Below are 16,810 nucleotides of genomic sequence, written 5' to 3'. Positions count from 1 at the left end.
CTGGTTAAATGCAGACCAGGCAGGAAGAGGCAGGTCCAGGAGGATGAACACTGGAAGTGACATCAAGGGTGGTAGGGTGATCAATCAAGCGGTCTGGAGAAGGGAGGAAGAGATGAAGTGTTAGCGTACAGCACCTACCTGTGGATTGCTGAGGACTTACCACCACCAGAGCCTTAAAGCTGACTCCAATGCACATGTATATGACAATATATAGACATTTTTATTAGCAGCCTCCTTTAACATTAAATATTATTATTAAAATAATCTTACTGTTGCCAGGGATGTACAGTGGAATCAGGAAATATTCAGACCTCTGCTCTTTTTCTACATTTTGTTATGTTGCGGCCTTGTGCTAAAATCATTTAAATTCATTTTTGCCTTTATCAAGCAACACTCAATACTTCAAAATGAGAAGTGAAAACAGAATTTTAGACATGTCCGCAAATATATTAAAAATAAAAAACTGACATATCACACACTTCAGTTCAGACCCTTTGCTATGACACTTGAGACTTGGCTCACATGCATCCCATTCTATTGGTCATTGTTGAGATGTTTCTAGACTTTGTTTGGAGTCCACCTGTGGTCGGTTCATTTGTTTGGATATGATTAGGAAAGGCACGCAACTGTCTTTAAAATGTCCCAAGGTTGATAATGTGGATCAGAGCAAAAAAAAAACAAGCCGTGATGTCAAAGAAATTTCCTGCAGATCTTAGAGTTTGAGTTGAGGCGCAGATCTGTGGGAGACTACAAAAAATGTCTTCAGCATTGAATGTTTCCAAGAGTACAGTTGCCTTCATAAATCTTGAATGGAAATAGTGTGACACAGCTATGACATTTTGTGGAGCCAAACTGGGTAATCTTGGGAGGAGGGCCATGGTAAGAGAGGTGACTAAGAACCTGATGGGCACTCTGTCTGAGCTCCAGAGAACCAGTGTGGTGTTGGGAGAAACCTTCTCTGCAGTATTCCACCAATTTGAGATTTATGAAGAGTGGCATTAGAAATGCCTCTCCTTGATTAAAGACCACCTAGAGCTTGTAATGTGGCATCTGACGGGCACTGAGATTCTGTGAGAAACAAGATTCTGGTCTGATGTAACTAAGTTTAGCATCATATCTGGAGGAGACCAGGCACCCCTCATTACCTGTTCATGCCGTGTGGCTGTTTATCAGTAGCAGAAACTGGGAGATGTAATAACTCTGAAGAAAAGCTGAGCAGAGCAAAGCACAGAGAAATCTTTAATGAAAAGCTGCTTCTTACCACTTCGGACCTCAAACTGGGATGAAAGTTTCAATGACCCTACAACTCTGGGAGTTTCCTTGTGTTGCCCAGCCACAGCCAGGATTTGAGGCCTGAAAATAGCCATCCATCGGTGGTCTCCATACAACCTGACCAATCCTGAGAGGTTGTGCAGAGGATAATAGCAGGAGTGCAAAGCTTGTTGCGTCATACCCAGGAAGACTTCAGACAGTGATCGCTACTAAAGGGCTTAAACTAAGTACTGAGTAAGGGGTCTGGCTACTTGTGTCAATGTGATTTTTATAAATAAATTTGCAAAAATGTCTAAAATACTGTTTTTTGCTTTTTGCAGATCTTAGGTATTGAGTGTTGCTTGATGTGGGGAGAAATGAATTTATAGCAAATGATTTTAGCACAGGGCTGCAACATAATAAAATGGGAATAATGTGAATGAGTCTGAATACTTTCACAATCCACTGTACAGAATGTAGCAGAACATTACCAAGCCTGCTAAATTTAAGGTACCTGGGACCAGAGTCTTTCGTGGCAGTACTGGGTTCATGGTGGGCATCCACTTACACATTTACCCTCAAATATCTGGCAAGTTTAAAATTGCCAGTTATCAATCCTGCATAGCTTTGGAATGTGGTAGTCAAAAACAGAGTAATGATCTCAGATAATGGGAGAGCATGCAAACTGCACAAAGAAGGAGACTGCCACTGTGCCAACTGTCTATGCCTGAAATTAAATATTTTCAAACAAGCTTACTACAATTATAAAATAACAGGGAAAAGGGAAACTACCAAGGATGTGTAATAGACGGCATGCATGGCCTGACATTCCTGCCAGGATGGGTCCGAGTCCATTACCTGATTGAGAGGGCAGGAGAAAGAAAAGGCAGGACATTTTCTGCCTTTGTGATAAGGTTGGCATGAGGAGCCAATAATTTGAGGGGTTTGTCAGCATCCCAACAGGGATGAATAAACTAAGGTCCCTCACCCGGCTCGAAGGAAAACATAATGGAGTGATCTGGGAGGACGCTAGAAGGCAGCATCCCCTGGCCTCGGTACCCAAATGGACACCCTCAGGACATGCTGGGAACTGTAGTATAGTGGAGCAGCCATATTGGGTTCCATTGGTACCACCTAAAGGTGCTGCAGGGATTTATGATCCCTGCCTTCAGGGACTTCCACTTGACCAGGAAGTACTTCCAACGGGATATGCTCTACCACAGGAACTACTCCCAGGTCTTGAATTAAAGGAGTCGCTCTGCCTCACTCTGGCGAGTTGGAGTCAAAACTTGTCTGTGAGGAGTGGAGGAAAAGAGAAGAAGAGAGTAGTTGTTTGTTTTGTTTTTTTTTTTTTTGTATTGTGCTTGTGCCAGTACTATAAAGAAGCCTTTGTAAAGGTAATTATGTGTAATAAAACTTTTTATTTAAAACCATCCATATTTAATAAAAACCAGACTTTGCTCCAGAGTTTTGATTCAACACAACATTTCAAATAATAACACTAATGAAAATAGCATTGACAGAAATGATGGCACCCTTATTTGTTGCACCACCTCAATTTCGGCAAACATGCGATTCCTGGAGCTCTCAATGAGACTTCTGCCCCTGTCAACAGGTAGTTAGGCCCACTCGTCCTGAGAAACCTCCTCAGATGGGTCAGGTTTGAAAGGGGGGCCTTCAGCAGACGGCATTTTTCAGTTCTTTCCATAGCAAAGCAGCTCCACAACATAGCCAAGTCTCCTCCATGTTTCACAGTAACTTTTCTTTGAAAGCTTTGTTTTTTCATCTGTGGATGTAGCGCTGATGTGACTTGGCCTAAAAGCTCCAGTTTTGTCTCATCTATCCAAAGGGCATTCTGCCAGAAGCATTGTGGCTTGTCAATGTGCATTTTAGCAGATTCCATCTTAAAGGGGGGCCTTCTCCAAACGGCATGTTCTTTCCATAGATGTTTGTTAGAGATCAAGTCATGGCTCATAGAAGGCCACTTCAGAATTGTTTCTTTGTTTTGTTCTTAGCCATTCTTGGGCACTTGTAATTGTGTGTTTTGCATCATTATCCTTTTGGAGGATCCATGACCTGCGACTGAGGCAGAGGTTTCTGATACTGGGCAGTACGTTTCGCTCCAGAATGTCTTGATAGTCTTTCATTGATTTCATTGTTCCCTTTACAGACTCAATGCACCCCATGCCAGACACAGCAAAGCAGCACTCAACATAAGAGAGTCTCCTCCGTGTTTTACAGTAGCTTTTCTTTGAAAGCTTCATTTTTTCATCTGTGGACGCAGAGCTGATGTGACTTGGCCAAAAAGCTCCAGTTTTGTCTCATTGGTCCAAAGGACACTCTCCCTGAAGCATGGTGGCTTGTCAGTGTGCATTTTAGCGGATTCCAGAGTAGCTTTTTATGTTTATCTTTCAGCAGTGGAGTCCTCCTCAGTCTTCTTCTATTGAGCCCACTGTCACTCAATAAGATGTAAACAGACACAATTTCAAAAGCCTCATAAATACTCCATGCTCCACCCTGCAAAAAGAGGCGATCAGTTTAAATTTAATGTGAAAGAACTTTCTTCACAGAAGCTGCTATATGGCTTACCTGAGTGGAAGATTAGCGGTCACAGAGAAACAATGTTTGCTAATACAGATTTTCATTAAATACGCTACGTGTCGAGAACCTTAATTGGAAATGCCTAGGCCCAGGCGTTTTTCTGATATTTTCAGAGTTTGGAATATTTGCATATACTTGTACATAATGAGATAGTCATATGAAAAAGTTTGGGAACTCCTCTCAGCCTGCATAATTTACTCTACTTTCAACAAAGATAACAGTGGTATGTCTTTCATTTCCTAGGAACATCTGAGTACTGCGGTGTTTTCCGAACAAAGAGTTTTAGTATTTAGTTGTATGAAATTAAATCAAATGTGAAAAACTGGCTGTGCAAAAATGTGGGTCCCCTTATAATTTTGCTGATTTGAATGCATGTGACTGCTCAATACTGATTACTTGCAACACCAAATTGGTTGGATTAGCTCATTAAGCCTTGAACTTCATAGACAGGTGTGTCCAATCATGAGAGAATGTATTTAAGGTGGTCAATGTTGAGTTGTGCTTCCCTTTGACTCTCCTCTGAAGAGTGACAGCATGGGATCCTCAAAGCAACTCTCAAAAGATCTGAAAACAAAGATTGTTCAGTATCATGGTTTAGGGGAAGGCTACAAAAAGTTATCTCAGAGGTTTAAACTGTCAGTTTCAAGTGTAAGGAATGGAATCAGGAAATGGAAGGCCACAGGCACAGTTGCTGTTAAACCCAGCAGGTCTGGCAGGCCAAGAAAAATACAGGAGTGACATATGCGCAGGATTATGAGATTGGTTACGGACAACCCACAGATCACCTCCAAAGACCTGCAAGAACATCTTGCTGCAGATGGTGTATCTGTACATCGTTCTACAATTCAGCGCAATTTGCTCAAAGAACATCTGTATGGCAGGGTGATAAGAGAGAAGCTCTTTTTGTACTCACTCCACAAACAGAGTCGTTTGTTGTATGCAAATGCTCATTTAGACAAGCCAGATTCATTTTGGAACAAAGTGCTTTGGACTGATGAGACAAAAGTTGAGTTGTTTGGTCATAACAAAAAGTGCTTTGCATGGCGGAAGAAGAACACCGCATTCCAAGAAAAACACCTGCTACCTACTGTCAAATTTGGTGGAGGTTCCATCATGCTGTGGGGCTGTGTGGCTAGTTCAGGGACTGGGGCTCTTGTTAAAGTCGTGGGTCGGATGAATTCAACCCAGTATCAACAAATTCTTCAGGATAATGTTCAAGCATCAGTCACAAAGTTGAAGTTATGCAGGGGTTGGATATTCCAACAAGACAATGACCCAAAACACAATTCGAAATCTACAAAGGCATTCATGCAGAGGGACAAGTACAATGTTCTGGAATGGCCGTCACAGTCTCCTTACTTGAATATCATCGAAAATCTTTGGGATGATTTGAAGCAGGCTGTCCATACTCGGCAGCCATCAAATTTACTTGAACTGGAGAGATTTTGTATGGAAGAATGATCAAAAATACCTCCATCCAGAGTCCAGACACTCATCAAAGGCTATAGGAGGCGTCTAGAGGCTGTTATATTTGCAAAAGGAGGCTCAACTAAGTATTGATGTAATATCTCTGTTCGGGTGCCCAAATGTATGCACCTGTCTAATTTTGTTATGATGCATATTGCATATTTTCTGTTAATTCAATAAACTTAATGTCACTGTTGAAATACTACTGTTTCTATAAAGCATGTCAGATATTAAAAGGAAGTTGCTACTTTGAAAGGTCAGCCAATGATAAACAAAAATCCAATGAATTAAGAGGGGTTCCCAAACTTTTTCATATGACTGTATCTTGGAGATGGAACTCAAGTCCTAACACAAAATTTATTTATGTTTAGTATGCAACTTATGCAGAATATCTGAAGGTAATTTTATACAATAATATTTTTGTGCATGAAACAAAATGTGTGCACAGTAGCATCAGCAGAACACCAGTATCAGCTGTTAACAACAAACACCGACAGGCTTTCAGTCTCCACCTATGATGCTGTGCTTTGAATAAATAGCTGCTGTACACAGGGAATAAGCAAAAACACAGTGAGCAATGTGCCTAGGTCTGCCGATGGTGATGGTTGATGACAAACTGGTGACAACAGAGCATCAGGGTCTATGTTTCCTCTAAGTTGCGTTGCACAGCACTTGGAATCACCTTGGAGTTTAGCTCGGATCTCTTTGGAAGTGATCTTTGGCATTTTGTCTGCCATTCTCACTACCCTGCAGGGGTTGATTTTTCAGGGAGATTGGCTACAGTTCCATGGACCTTAAACTTCTTAATAATGTTTGCAGCTGTAGTCACAGAAACATCAAGCTGCTTGGAGATGATCTAAATGGCCTTTACCTGTAACGTGGGTGACTGTCATTTTCTCCTCAGACAACTCTGTCCTTTTGTTTCTCTGATCCATGTTCAGTATGGGACACATGATGATACCAAACAGCAGAGTGATGACTTTTCTTCATTTAAATAGGCTGAATAACTGATTATATGATTGGAGACGTGTGATACTAATTAAGAAAACAGCTACTTTTAAAAATCACTTGAATCTAATTATTTATAATCTTTTCTAGAGGGACCAACAAATATGTCCAGGCCATTTTAGAATATCTGTGTAGAATAAGCCATACCTGATCTCTTTTCACACTCACCTGGCTTTACTCGTTGACTTATCAAAGGCATGCAGGTATACATGGAACAATTGCTTTTCACGTTGTCACTTCTCAGGAGGCATTCAGCACTTTTTCAATGAGCTGTATGGGGACCAATTTGTCCACATCTGTATACAGTGATCCCCCGACATATCGAGGTTAAGCTATCGCGCCCCCGCTATATCGCAGAAAAATTCAATAAGAACATCCTACATGTAGTGTACTTTGCAGCCAATTCATAACAAAGCATAAGGTTTTCAGTAGTCAGTACAGTAGACAAAGAGTTTCGCGTTATAGTACCCAGATGATTTCTTACAAGGCCCATTACAGGCTGAAAGAGGAGACTCAACCAATCAGAGCGGGATTGTCATTCTCTTGGGCTCTGATTGGCTGCTGCTAACGTGGCGTAATCTCGCAAGAACGGTGAGTGTGGGTCCCCGATGCATCTCAGTTCTCTGCGTATCGCATACCTTGCTTGTGGTCCGATCGTTGTGTGCAAACGTTTTGTGAACTTTTCGTTTTGTTTTAAGCCCTACGATGGCTCCCAAGCATCCTGCATCTTCTAAGCTTTCTGGTAGTAGTGAGCCTAAGCGCCAGAGGAAGACCTTGACCATTCAGGAGTTGTGTTTAAAGCATGTGGGAGGGATATTTTAAGGCTTAAACTATAAAAAAATGTTTATTTATATGGTCTTTCTATATCACGGATTTTCACCTATCGCTGATGGGTCTGGAACGTAACTTCCGTGATAGGCGGGGGATCACTGTATCCCATACATGTGTATATGTGCTTACATAACCTTTCGTCCGTCCTTTAGAGGACCTGCTCATGCACATCAGAACAATTTACAGTTAACAGTCAACCCAGCATGCACACAATTGGGAAGTGGCTTGAAATCATTGTGCCATGTTTTCAAAGGTACAATGCATGGCTTCTCTTGGTGGTGTGAGAGTAGGAACTATAAGGTGTTATGACCTGGGTGTTATAACATTTAACAGGGGAATGATCCTATTACAGTATCCATGCTCAGTAATGTGGCTGACCACAGAGGATGCACAAGGAGGCCCTCATTTATTGCATTATTTATGGAATTGACCACCAAGACAGCAAACGGGCACCCAGCTATACTGCACATTATCTTATTATGACACAGAATTTGGATCATGCCAGTTGCAAGGGTTGAAAAGCTATAAAGGCAAAAAGGTTGACTGGTAAATCCTAATACATCAACCAAAAGAGTCAAAATTTTCAAAAATGTCCAAAGGTCTTACCACTCTAATACGATTTGAAAGAGCTACAGCACAGAAGAGTTTTTGAGTATCTAGCAGTCTGGATAATCTTAATAAGGTGTTGCCATCGTAAATAGTGGCAAACTGAAGATGTCATGTGTTGCACCTTCTGCTTGTCACATGGTAGAAGTGGAGCAAAATGGGGGATTCCAGAAGTAAAAACATACAGCAAGATGGCATTACAAAATCAAAATTATTTGATGTTAATAATTAAAAATGATGTATAATTAAACAGACGATTGCAAAATAAATTCTGTATATCTTAAAATCTCTAACAAGGATTTCAAAATAGGAGGTGCCTCATGCTATACTTCACTTTTTTGATCTGTTTTTTAATTATTTTTTGTGGGTTCCCTTCAACATATTTGAACAAATTATACAAGCAATTTTAAGGTTAGGGGCCGTGCTCAAGCACTCAACAGAGTAGGATCCCTTTTGGCAGGAGTTGAACCGGCAACCTTCCAGATACCAGCACAGATCCTTAGCCACAGAGCCAACACTCTGCCCACTCAGAGAAAGCATCAGGCTGAAGGCATTTCAAGGAAAAAAAATGAAATTGTAATACATTAAATAACACTCAATTCCAGCTCAATAAATGTTTTACTGCCAGAGAAAAATTTACTCTTTCTTATTCAGGCTGAAAAGAATAATTTGTGATTTACTAAGGAGTTTACCTTTGGGTATTTCATCACATTAATTAAAACTTTCAGATACTTGGAGAGGTCTGTGTCAAGAGAAATATCAATATTTTTTTAGAAAGAATTGTATTTTACAAGGATGGAAAATTATTAACTATACAATGTTCTACTTTTCTTGTTTTGTGAGTTTTTCTTTTTCTTTTTATCTTATTTTAATGGATGGAAGGACTTGACCTTGTGAATTATTTTAAATAAACCGAAACATCAGTCAATGAATGTAGTGTAGAAAGAAAAATAAAGAAAAAGATTGGGTGCTGTTTTGAGTTTGCTGCTATTGTACCTCACTTGATGTACACCTGAATGTTGCAAATCCTTGTTATTTACCTGTTTAAGCTGCTAACAAACACAATGTATGTCATTTTACTCAATTTGTTCATTTTGGTTTGTGTATAAAGAGAGAATCTTTCTTAAAGTTAAAATTCGTAGCCAATAACCCAGATTTGGTGCTAATGGTCTTTTAATATTTCCTAGTATTTTTTGTATAGATGAGATTCATTCATTAATTCCTCCATCTATTTTGTAATCAATCCATTGCAGGAACTCAAGGTGGAGGCCATCCCCTAGACCAGGGGTGGGCAAAGTCAGTCCTGGAGGGCCGCAGAGGCTGCAGGTTTTTGCTCCAACCTAGTTGCTTAATTAGAAAACAATCCTTGCAAATAATTGAACTTCATGGCTTGTGAGTGCTTTAACTCTGCCATCTCAGGCCATTCTCATATCCTAGATGTTCTTCCCCTTTGTAAGGAAATTATCCAAATGATTTGAAGGCTAAAATGGATGAGTAATACTCAATCTTTCACTTTCTTCTCTTCACTTTCCTTCCAAGTATTAAATTAAACCCAATAGTGCATGATAAACACGCACAAGTGTAAATGGTAACAAGCTAAATGGAGAAAAGCTGCTTTCTTTCGTCATTTGACTCGTATTGCTAATAAAAAGCCATTAAAAACCAAGAGAACAGCTGTTTAAGACTAAAAGAAGCAATAAGGGTTCCGAATCGTAACGAACGAGACAACTAAAGTGAAGCACAAGTGTTACTTGAGCAGTAAGAGCTTCTTATTAAGCAACTGGGTTGGAACAAAAACCTGCAGCCTCTGCGGCCCTCCAGGAATGACTTTGCCCACCCCTGCCCAAGACCAAGAGTTCCCAAACTTTTTTCGGCCGCAGACCCCATCACCAAAAACTTTTAAAACCATCGACCTCCTAGTCATTTACTTTACTTACTCAAATTAATAAATTTGTACAGTACTTGATATTAAATATTTCACTAGACATCAAACTTTTCATTTTAATCACTTGTAATTAATGATTAAAAAAGATAATTAGACTACGGAATATGGCATTATCTTGTGCAGCATTTAATATCGAAACCTGCACCTGCAAAATTAAAGCAAAAACATTTTTTTACATTTTAGACATTTATGAAATAAATATGTAAATTCAAAATAAGTACAAATAGTCCAAGCTGTACTGTCTGCATTTCTTTTTTGGTTCAGGCATATTATTATCTGAAGAAATAAAAACTTTTATTAACAAGCAATTTCGACAGCCCCCTGATTTAAAAAAGAACAATAAAGTAAGTACTTACTTGAAACAGAAGATTTTTGTTCAAACTCGAATAAATAAATTGTGTCCTCTGATTTTCTTTTTCGTAGTACTGCTCCTCATAAATAATTATATTTAAAGTTCAAATCACAAATAAGTACATGTCACATCAAACGAACTAATTTATAGTGTTTTATGAAAGCATGTCCATACAAGATCGATAGATTCTGCTAATATCGAATATCCGTTGTCTCGCCCCACTGCAAGCAAGTGCGGATATGTAAAGGTTTTTCATGTCCGCACTTGCTTTGATACGTTCGATAAGACAATGCACAGACATGTTTGTGCTACATGTATTTTCATGCATTCTTACGTGCGAGTCTTTTAATGACACATTTTACCTTTTTGTTTGCAAGTTTGGTATGTAATGTGTTTTTATCAAAAAAGTGTTTTTTTTTAATAATTTTATTTCTTAATTAGGTACCTATTGGAATCATAGATATTTTGAAGTAACAAACAAATAGCAGTAGTAAGTGGGTCTATTTTTGCTGTTGTCGACCCCCAAATTTTGTTATTGAAACTATCGACCCCTAGAAAGTTCAAATCGACCCCAGGTAGTCAATATCAACCACTTTGGGAACTCCTGCCCTAGACAGAAGGCCACTGCTTTGAAGGGCCTGCTGACTCCTGTTTGATTTCCAAGTAACATAATGTGCACATTTTTAAGATGGACACCTTGGCAAACATCACACGTGTAATGACAGTATATGAAGTTGAACCCAGGACCCTGAATCTGTGAGGTAGTAGTGCTGACCACTGCCCCACTCAGACACTAACATTTATTTATTCATTTTCCAATACCTGTTCATTTAAATACTGGGCTGCCAGTGGTCAGGGACCCCCCTACAGTAATCTGGGTGGTGATCCACAGCATTACATTCTCAATGTCTCTTATAAGGGGTCAGTCTGATTTGCAAGTTTATGTAATCTGTATGTTTTCTGACATGATTTGTGAAGCTATGAGGCAGCAGTGCTAGTTGCAGTTCTTCCTGAATTCTAATATAATTTTTTTTTTTTTCAGAATGCCAGAAAATGATTCAAACACTTTGTCCAGAAAATTAACCAAATTTGGTTCTCTTGGCTCAAAACACAGATACAGGTAAGCATGTTTCATCTTGTTTCTGTTTTTCAGATTTATTATGCTCTGATACTGGTGTCAAGGTTATTCTGAAAAGCTGCATATTGTCACATCGATAAAAATATATTTCAATTTACATTTACTGACCTAACAGATGCTTCTCTATTCAAAGGGACTTACAAAACAGGGCAATCAGTCTGGGGGCCGTTTTAAGTGTTACAGGACAAGATTACAAATGGATCAGTAGTAGCGAGGGAGCACGGGGATCATGGGATAGAAGCGTCCTTTTATCATATATGATTTATATCATATATAAATCAGCCAATAGGCTGAGGTCTCCAGGACTCTGACTGTGTCTGGCTTGTCTGACTGTTTTTCTACAATATGGTTGTGGTTCTACAATTAGCTGATAGGTAGATATTGTTGTTTTTCATTAATGTTAATTAGTTTCTTCTTTATTTTTGATATATTTCAACAAATCTGTATCCTCATATGTGCTAGTTCTGTATTTAGTGAGTGGTATAATGTATTCATGCATTTTGCCTTGTAGTTTGTACTATTGTATTGTGTTTCTTAGGTGGCCATCTAGCTCTGTGGAGAGGATTACTTGTGTTCTGCATCATGCGTTGTATCTACCCCATTTTTTCTCACTCTGAATTGCGTCTCCCAAGATTTCTTCCAATTTTTTTCCCTGCGAGGGTCTTTCTTTGGAATTTTTTTTCCTATCTTCTTATGGAGTCAAGGCTGGAGGGGGCTGTCAGAAGTCAAGGCCTGTTAAAGCCCATTGAGGCTTTCTTTGTGTGATTTTGGACTAAACAAGAAATAAATTGTTGTTGTAAACAGAACAACACAAGATTAGAAACTTTCTTATTTACAAAGAATCTTGCATCAAAACCATAATCAATTAACTCTTGTTACTAAAAAACTATGTTTTTTGAAAAGCATGCAATGCACTAGTTTCACACATAAATCAGCATAAAACATCTGTTGCTATGTGCTGTGGCTGCTGTTGGCGCCTGTTTGGCATCTCTGGCAGCAGTGGCTGCACAGGGTCGGCTTGATGGCCAGCAGGAATGCATGGCGCTCTGACTACCTCTCTGTCTTAGCACAACGGGTGAGCAACAGTGGTAGTCGCAGTGTGATGCAATCTGGTTTGTACCTCTCGTCATCACAAGTGATGGTCCTCCTAGGCAAACGCTGCTGTAAGCTTATCATCTACATGTTCAGCACCACGATCAGCTAGGGACCAATAGGCTGATGCTGGTAACTCACTTTCATTTTCGATATATATCTCCTGATCACTTGCATCAAACTCAGACTCTGAAAAGTCAGAGTGCGATTCAGCGATAATACGTAAAACGTCCATGGAGTACAGTGATCCCTCGCTATATCGCGCTTCGACTTTCGCGGCTTCACTCTATCGCGGATTTTAAATGTAAGTATATCTAAATATATATCACGGATTTTTCACTGGTTCGCGGATTTCTGCGGACAATGGGACTCCTCAATGATATAAGATATGCTTCCCGCGCGGTGCTTGATTGCTTGCTTATCTCTCTCTTTCACCCTCTCTGACGTTCTCTGCGCCTGACAGATGGGGTGTGAGCAGAGGGGCTGTTTGCACAGAGGCTGTTTACTTAGAAGATACGGACGCTCCTCTAAAAAATGCTGCTTTATCGCGGTGCTTCGGCATACTTAAAAGCCCAAAAGCACGTATTGATTTTTTGATTGTTTGCTTTTCTCTCTCTCTCTCTCTCTCTCTGACATTCTCTGCTCCTGACGGCGCTCCTTTGAAGAGAAGATATGTTTGCATTCTTTGAATTGTGAGAAAGAACTGTCATCTCTGTCTTGTCGTGGAGCACAGTTTAAACTTTTGACTAAAGAGTGTTATTTCATGTCTAGAGGGCTCTAATAATGTTAACAGTTTGGGAGAGTTTATAAGGGCTTAAAATATATAAAAATAACCATACAAACATATGGTTTCTACTTCGCGGATTTTAATCTATCGCCAGGGGTTCTGGAACGCAACCCCCGCAATCGAGGAGGGATTACTGTATTTTGCTTTGCACATATGCTTTAGTCTCACCAGATGTTTGCTCTTCACTTGTCATAAACATCCAGGGAATCGAGGTCAAATCAACAAAGCTACATAACTTTCATTCAAGCAAAGAGAGTCGAACTAAAAAGTAAGGCCAAGTTTTGTCAAAATTTACAGCTGATTACCATCCTCTACCCCTGAATTTTGACAAAAGTCAACATCAGCCCTAAAAGAGTTAAAAAGATATAAACAGAACAAGAGTGTCTGCAAACGCTTCTTAAACACATTGTGGTATCAGAAATTGATACGGAGATAGGCAGCTTGTTCCATCTGCTAGGAACTGCATGTGAAACGAGTCTGGATTGAGATTTGATGCCATGTAGAGGTGGCATTTCCGGACGCCACTCATTAGCTGACCTTAGCAGAGCTGTAGAGTCAGAATCGGTAAAAACGTACCAACTCTGACTAAATGTACATTTATTATAATGTGCTAAAATGTCTAATTTCTTACATATTAATTGGATGAAACTATTTTTTTCTTTTCAGGATTAATTTTAATTTGCATTGAAAACTGATTTATCGTTTTTTTGCAAATTTCAAAATATTACATATTTAAGAACATTAGGGTTTGCTGTCTCCCCGTTAAACCCAACAGACAGACGTGGACACAGGTTAAAAGCAATCAGAAGTATTTTTAATTCTTCTTCTTTCTTTGCAGAGCTTCCAAAGCACCCCAGCCACAATAAACAGGCAATGCAATACAATAAATAAACACAATAATTCTCCCCTCCACCTCCCAGCAAGCTCTGTCACACTCCTCCCGACTCTGGCTCGCTTGCTGGGTTCCCAACAGTCCTTTATATAGTCCTTCTTCCTCTCACATGACTTGCCAGAACTTCTGGGTCAAATGGAGGGTTTCAGTTTCCTTTAGCCCAGAAGTACTTTGGGGCTTCTATCCCCATGACTTGGGAGTACTTCCAGTCTGTATGGAAAGTAAAAATCCCTCGGTCTCCCTGCAGTGTCTCCTGGCGGCACCCATGGTACCCAGCAGGACTGTGAAGCCAAATTCCAGATCCCATGGTGCCCCGCAGGAATCCAGGGCACAGCTATGCTGCAAGGTAATTGCCATCTAATGTCCTGGGGGAGGCAGTGTCCCAAAGTAGCTGCCTTCCCCCATCGTTCCATCCTTTGAGTGTCCTGGCTGAGTTGAGCTGCCGGCCGTCCATCACAATATTTATGGTAGTTTCACAATTCACAATGGCAAAAAGACTTTGACAAAGTGGACAGTTTTTGAACATTTTACAGTCTCAATAGATGGGAAATATTATCTGTCAGTGTGTCGTAGAGGAAAAAATTTTGTGAGTAGTTTTACTGTTTCTGAAAAAAAAACGCATTTACAAGAGCATCAGATTTTAAAAAAACACTTGCAGCGTTTCTATCCAAAACTGTTAGAAGGTGTACGTGTCAGTGATGAAATGTCCTGTATCTTGTATGTTGTGTGCTTTCAATCAGCATCAAAATACAAATAAAGGCATCAGGATCTGGTGGTACTATAAATTAAGGAGACAAAGTCAGAGTCGAAACTGGTGATATCATAAATTGTAGAATCAGATTCGAAGGTTTTCTGTACCAACTCAACGGCCCTGGCCCCGAGTGAATGAGAAGGAGCATAGGAGCTCATGAGCCACTCACTACTTCATAGCAAAGCATCAAGGATCTGAACTTGATATGGAAGCCAGTGATTGCAGTGTAGTGACCTGAAAACAGAAGTGACACATGCTAATCTCAGCTGGTTGAACACAAGACATTGCTGCTGCCGCCTTTTGAATCATGTGTAGAGCCATGGCAGTGTGTGCAGGTCCCCCTGCCAGTAAAGAGTTAGAGTAGTTCAGACATGACAAGACCAATGACTGATCCAGAAAATAACTCTGTCCAATTTGTTAGTCTTACTAGTGTTTCTAAGAGGACTTCAATTTTTACAAATGGCCAGGAGGTTACAACTAATAACAAAAGGGAAAGGCAGAATTGTGGGCAAAAGAGAGGCACGGGTCAGAAAACTAGAGGATTTGTTAAAGGTCCAGACACAAAACCAGAACGTGTTATGTTACAGCCAGGGTTTGTTCTTTGGTCTTTGTTTATTTTTTGATTTATTGTTATTTTTGTTTTTCATGTTTTTATATTTATGTAATTTTGGTTAATATTTCTTATGTTGATTTATTACTTAGTTTATTGATATAGGATACTTAAGTTGTTTGAATATGTTCCTTGTATTCTGTGGGTGGAACCTCCCAGGAGGCGGAGCCACCTTGATGTCACTTCTGAGGGACCGCCCTCTGCCTTAATATACAGTACAGGTTAGAAGAGATGGATTCCCTCACAGTGTCCTTGGAGTCTCTGGAGTAGAGATTTTTTTTTGTATTGTGAGTATTACTGGCTTTTCTGTTTTTTGTGAATTTTTGTTGCTGGTTATTGAATTTTACTACTGGATTGCGGATTTGTACTTGTTTGCCTTGGATTGCCTTTTTAGACATATCCTTTTGCCTCTTTTTTACCTTTTTGCCCTATTTTGTTCTTGTCTTACTTATTTCCCATTATTATTTTTTTTTAATTTAAAGAACTTAGTTTTGTTTTTCAAGCCATATGGGTTTCTATTTCTTCATTTTGTTCATTTTGAACATTTAAAGTATTTTTTGAACTTTAAAAGCCAATCAACCTGTGGAGTTTGGGGTCAGCCTGCCTTGGGTAGTCTTGGCCTGGTTTATCCAGCTTTGTTATACATTTTTAACCATGTTTCTGTCACCTGTTCACCCATGTTTCTGTCACCTGTTCACAACAGAAACAAAGTCCGAAATTGGCGGACAGACCTACTGCTAAATAAAAGCAAAAGAAGACAAGATCAAGACAGAGAAAGAATGGTCAAAAGTAGGACACTCTGTGTTGAGTGCAGCCATTTTATGTAGGAAAAGAAATTGAGGTCATAGCATGATGAATGAAAACTACACAAAATTGAATGTGTACAATACAGAAAATAAAAACAGTGGTATGATGATGTAAGAGCTATTAAGAAAAACATACAGAAAAAATCAATAAAACAAAAGCAATATATGTCAAAACTGTTCAAATAATTCTTAAGAGGTGAACACAGAGTAATGTAAAAAATTACACTCAAGAGTCATGGCAAAAATAATAACTTGTTGTAGAACATTTCTGTTCTCTAATAACATGTGGATATAATAGACATGTGAAAAAAAGAGCATAAAAAAAGACATATTATTTATCGACAGAAAATATTTGGTATTTACAGTGCAGCAACAAAGCAGTATAACGGTGTACATTGTGATCCAGTGTATGAAATGTACCTGTGAGGGAGACATTTCTGATTCAGGTCAGACCGAGCAGTCAGATAACAAAGCGAATGTGATAAATATAATGCGCTGCACTCGAGGGGTGTGAATGGCATTTGAATGAGATAAAGTGGACCTCTTGAGGAGACGATACAAACCCAGACGAGACTGAGCTATCCTTGTAGCTATTTATGCAGTTTAGCGTAGCTGCAGAGACCTTTTGTGTGATGCTTTTATAAAGTACCTTGGGACAGTAGCACAGTGAGAA

The 16,810-nt window shown here is 39.5% G+C and overlaps 1 protein-coding gene across 2 annotated transcripts in view; it reads left to right on the top strand.

Annotated features, from left to right (window-relative positions):
* Positions 1-16,810, top strand: part of epb41l4a (erythrocyte membrane protein band 4.1 like 4A) — a 486,901-nt gene that overhangs the window by 358,651 nt on the left and 111,440 nt on the right. For both annotated transcript variants that reach the window (XM_039759425.1, XM_039759424.1), the window contains exon 12: positions 11,104-11,181. In XM_039759425.1, coding sequence (XP_039615359.1) covers positions 11,104-11,181 — 78 coding nt within the window. The remainder of the gene's footprint in view (positions 1-11,103; positions 11,182-16,810) is intronic.

Source organism: Polypterus senegalus, chromosome 7 (assembly GCF_016835505.1).
Source record: "Polypterus senegalus isolate Bchr_013 chromosome 7, ASM1683550v1, whole genome shotgun sequence".
NCBI lineage: Eukaryota > Metazoa > Chordata > Cladistia > Polypteriformes > Polypteridae > Polypterus > Polypterus senegalus.
Note: the sequence above shows the minus strand (reverse complement) of the source record. Positions and strands in the feature narration are given on the sequence as shown.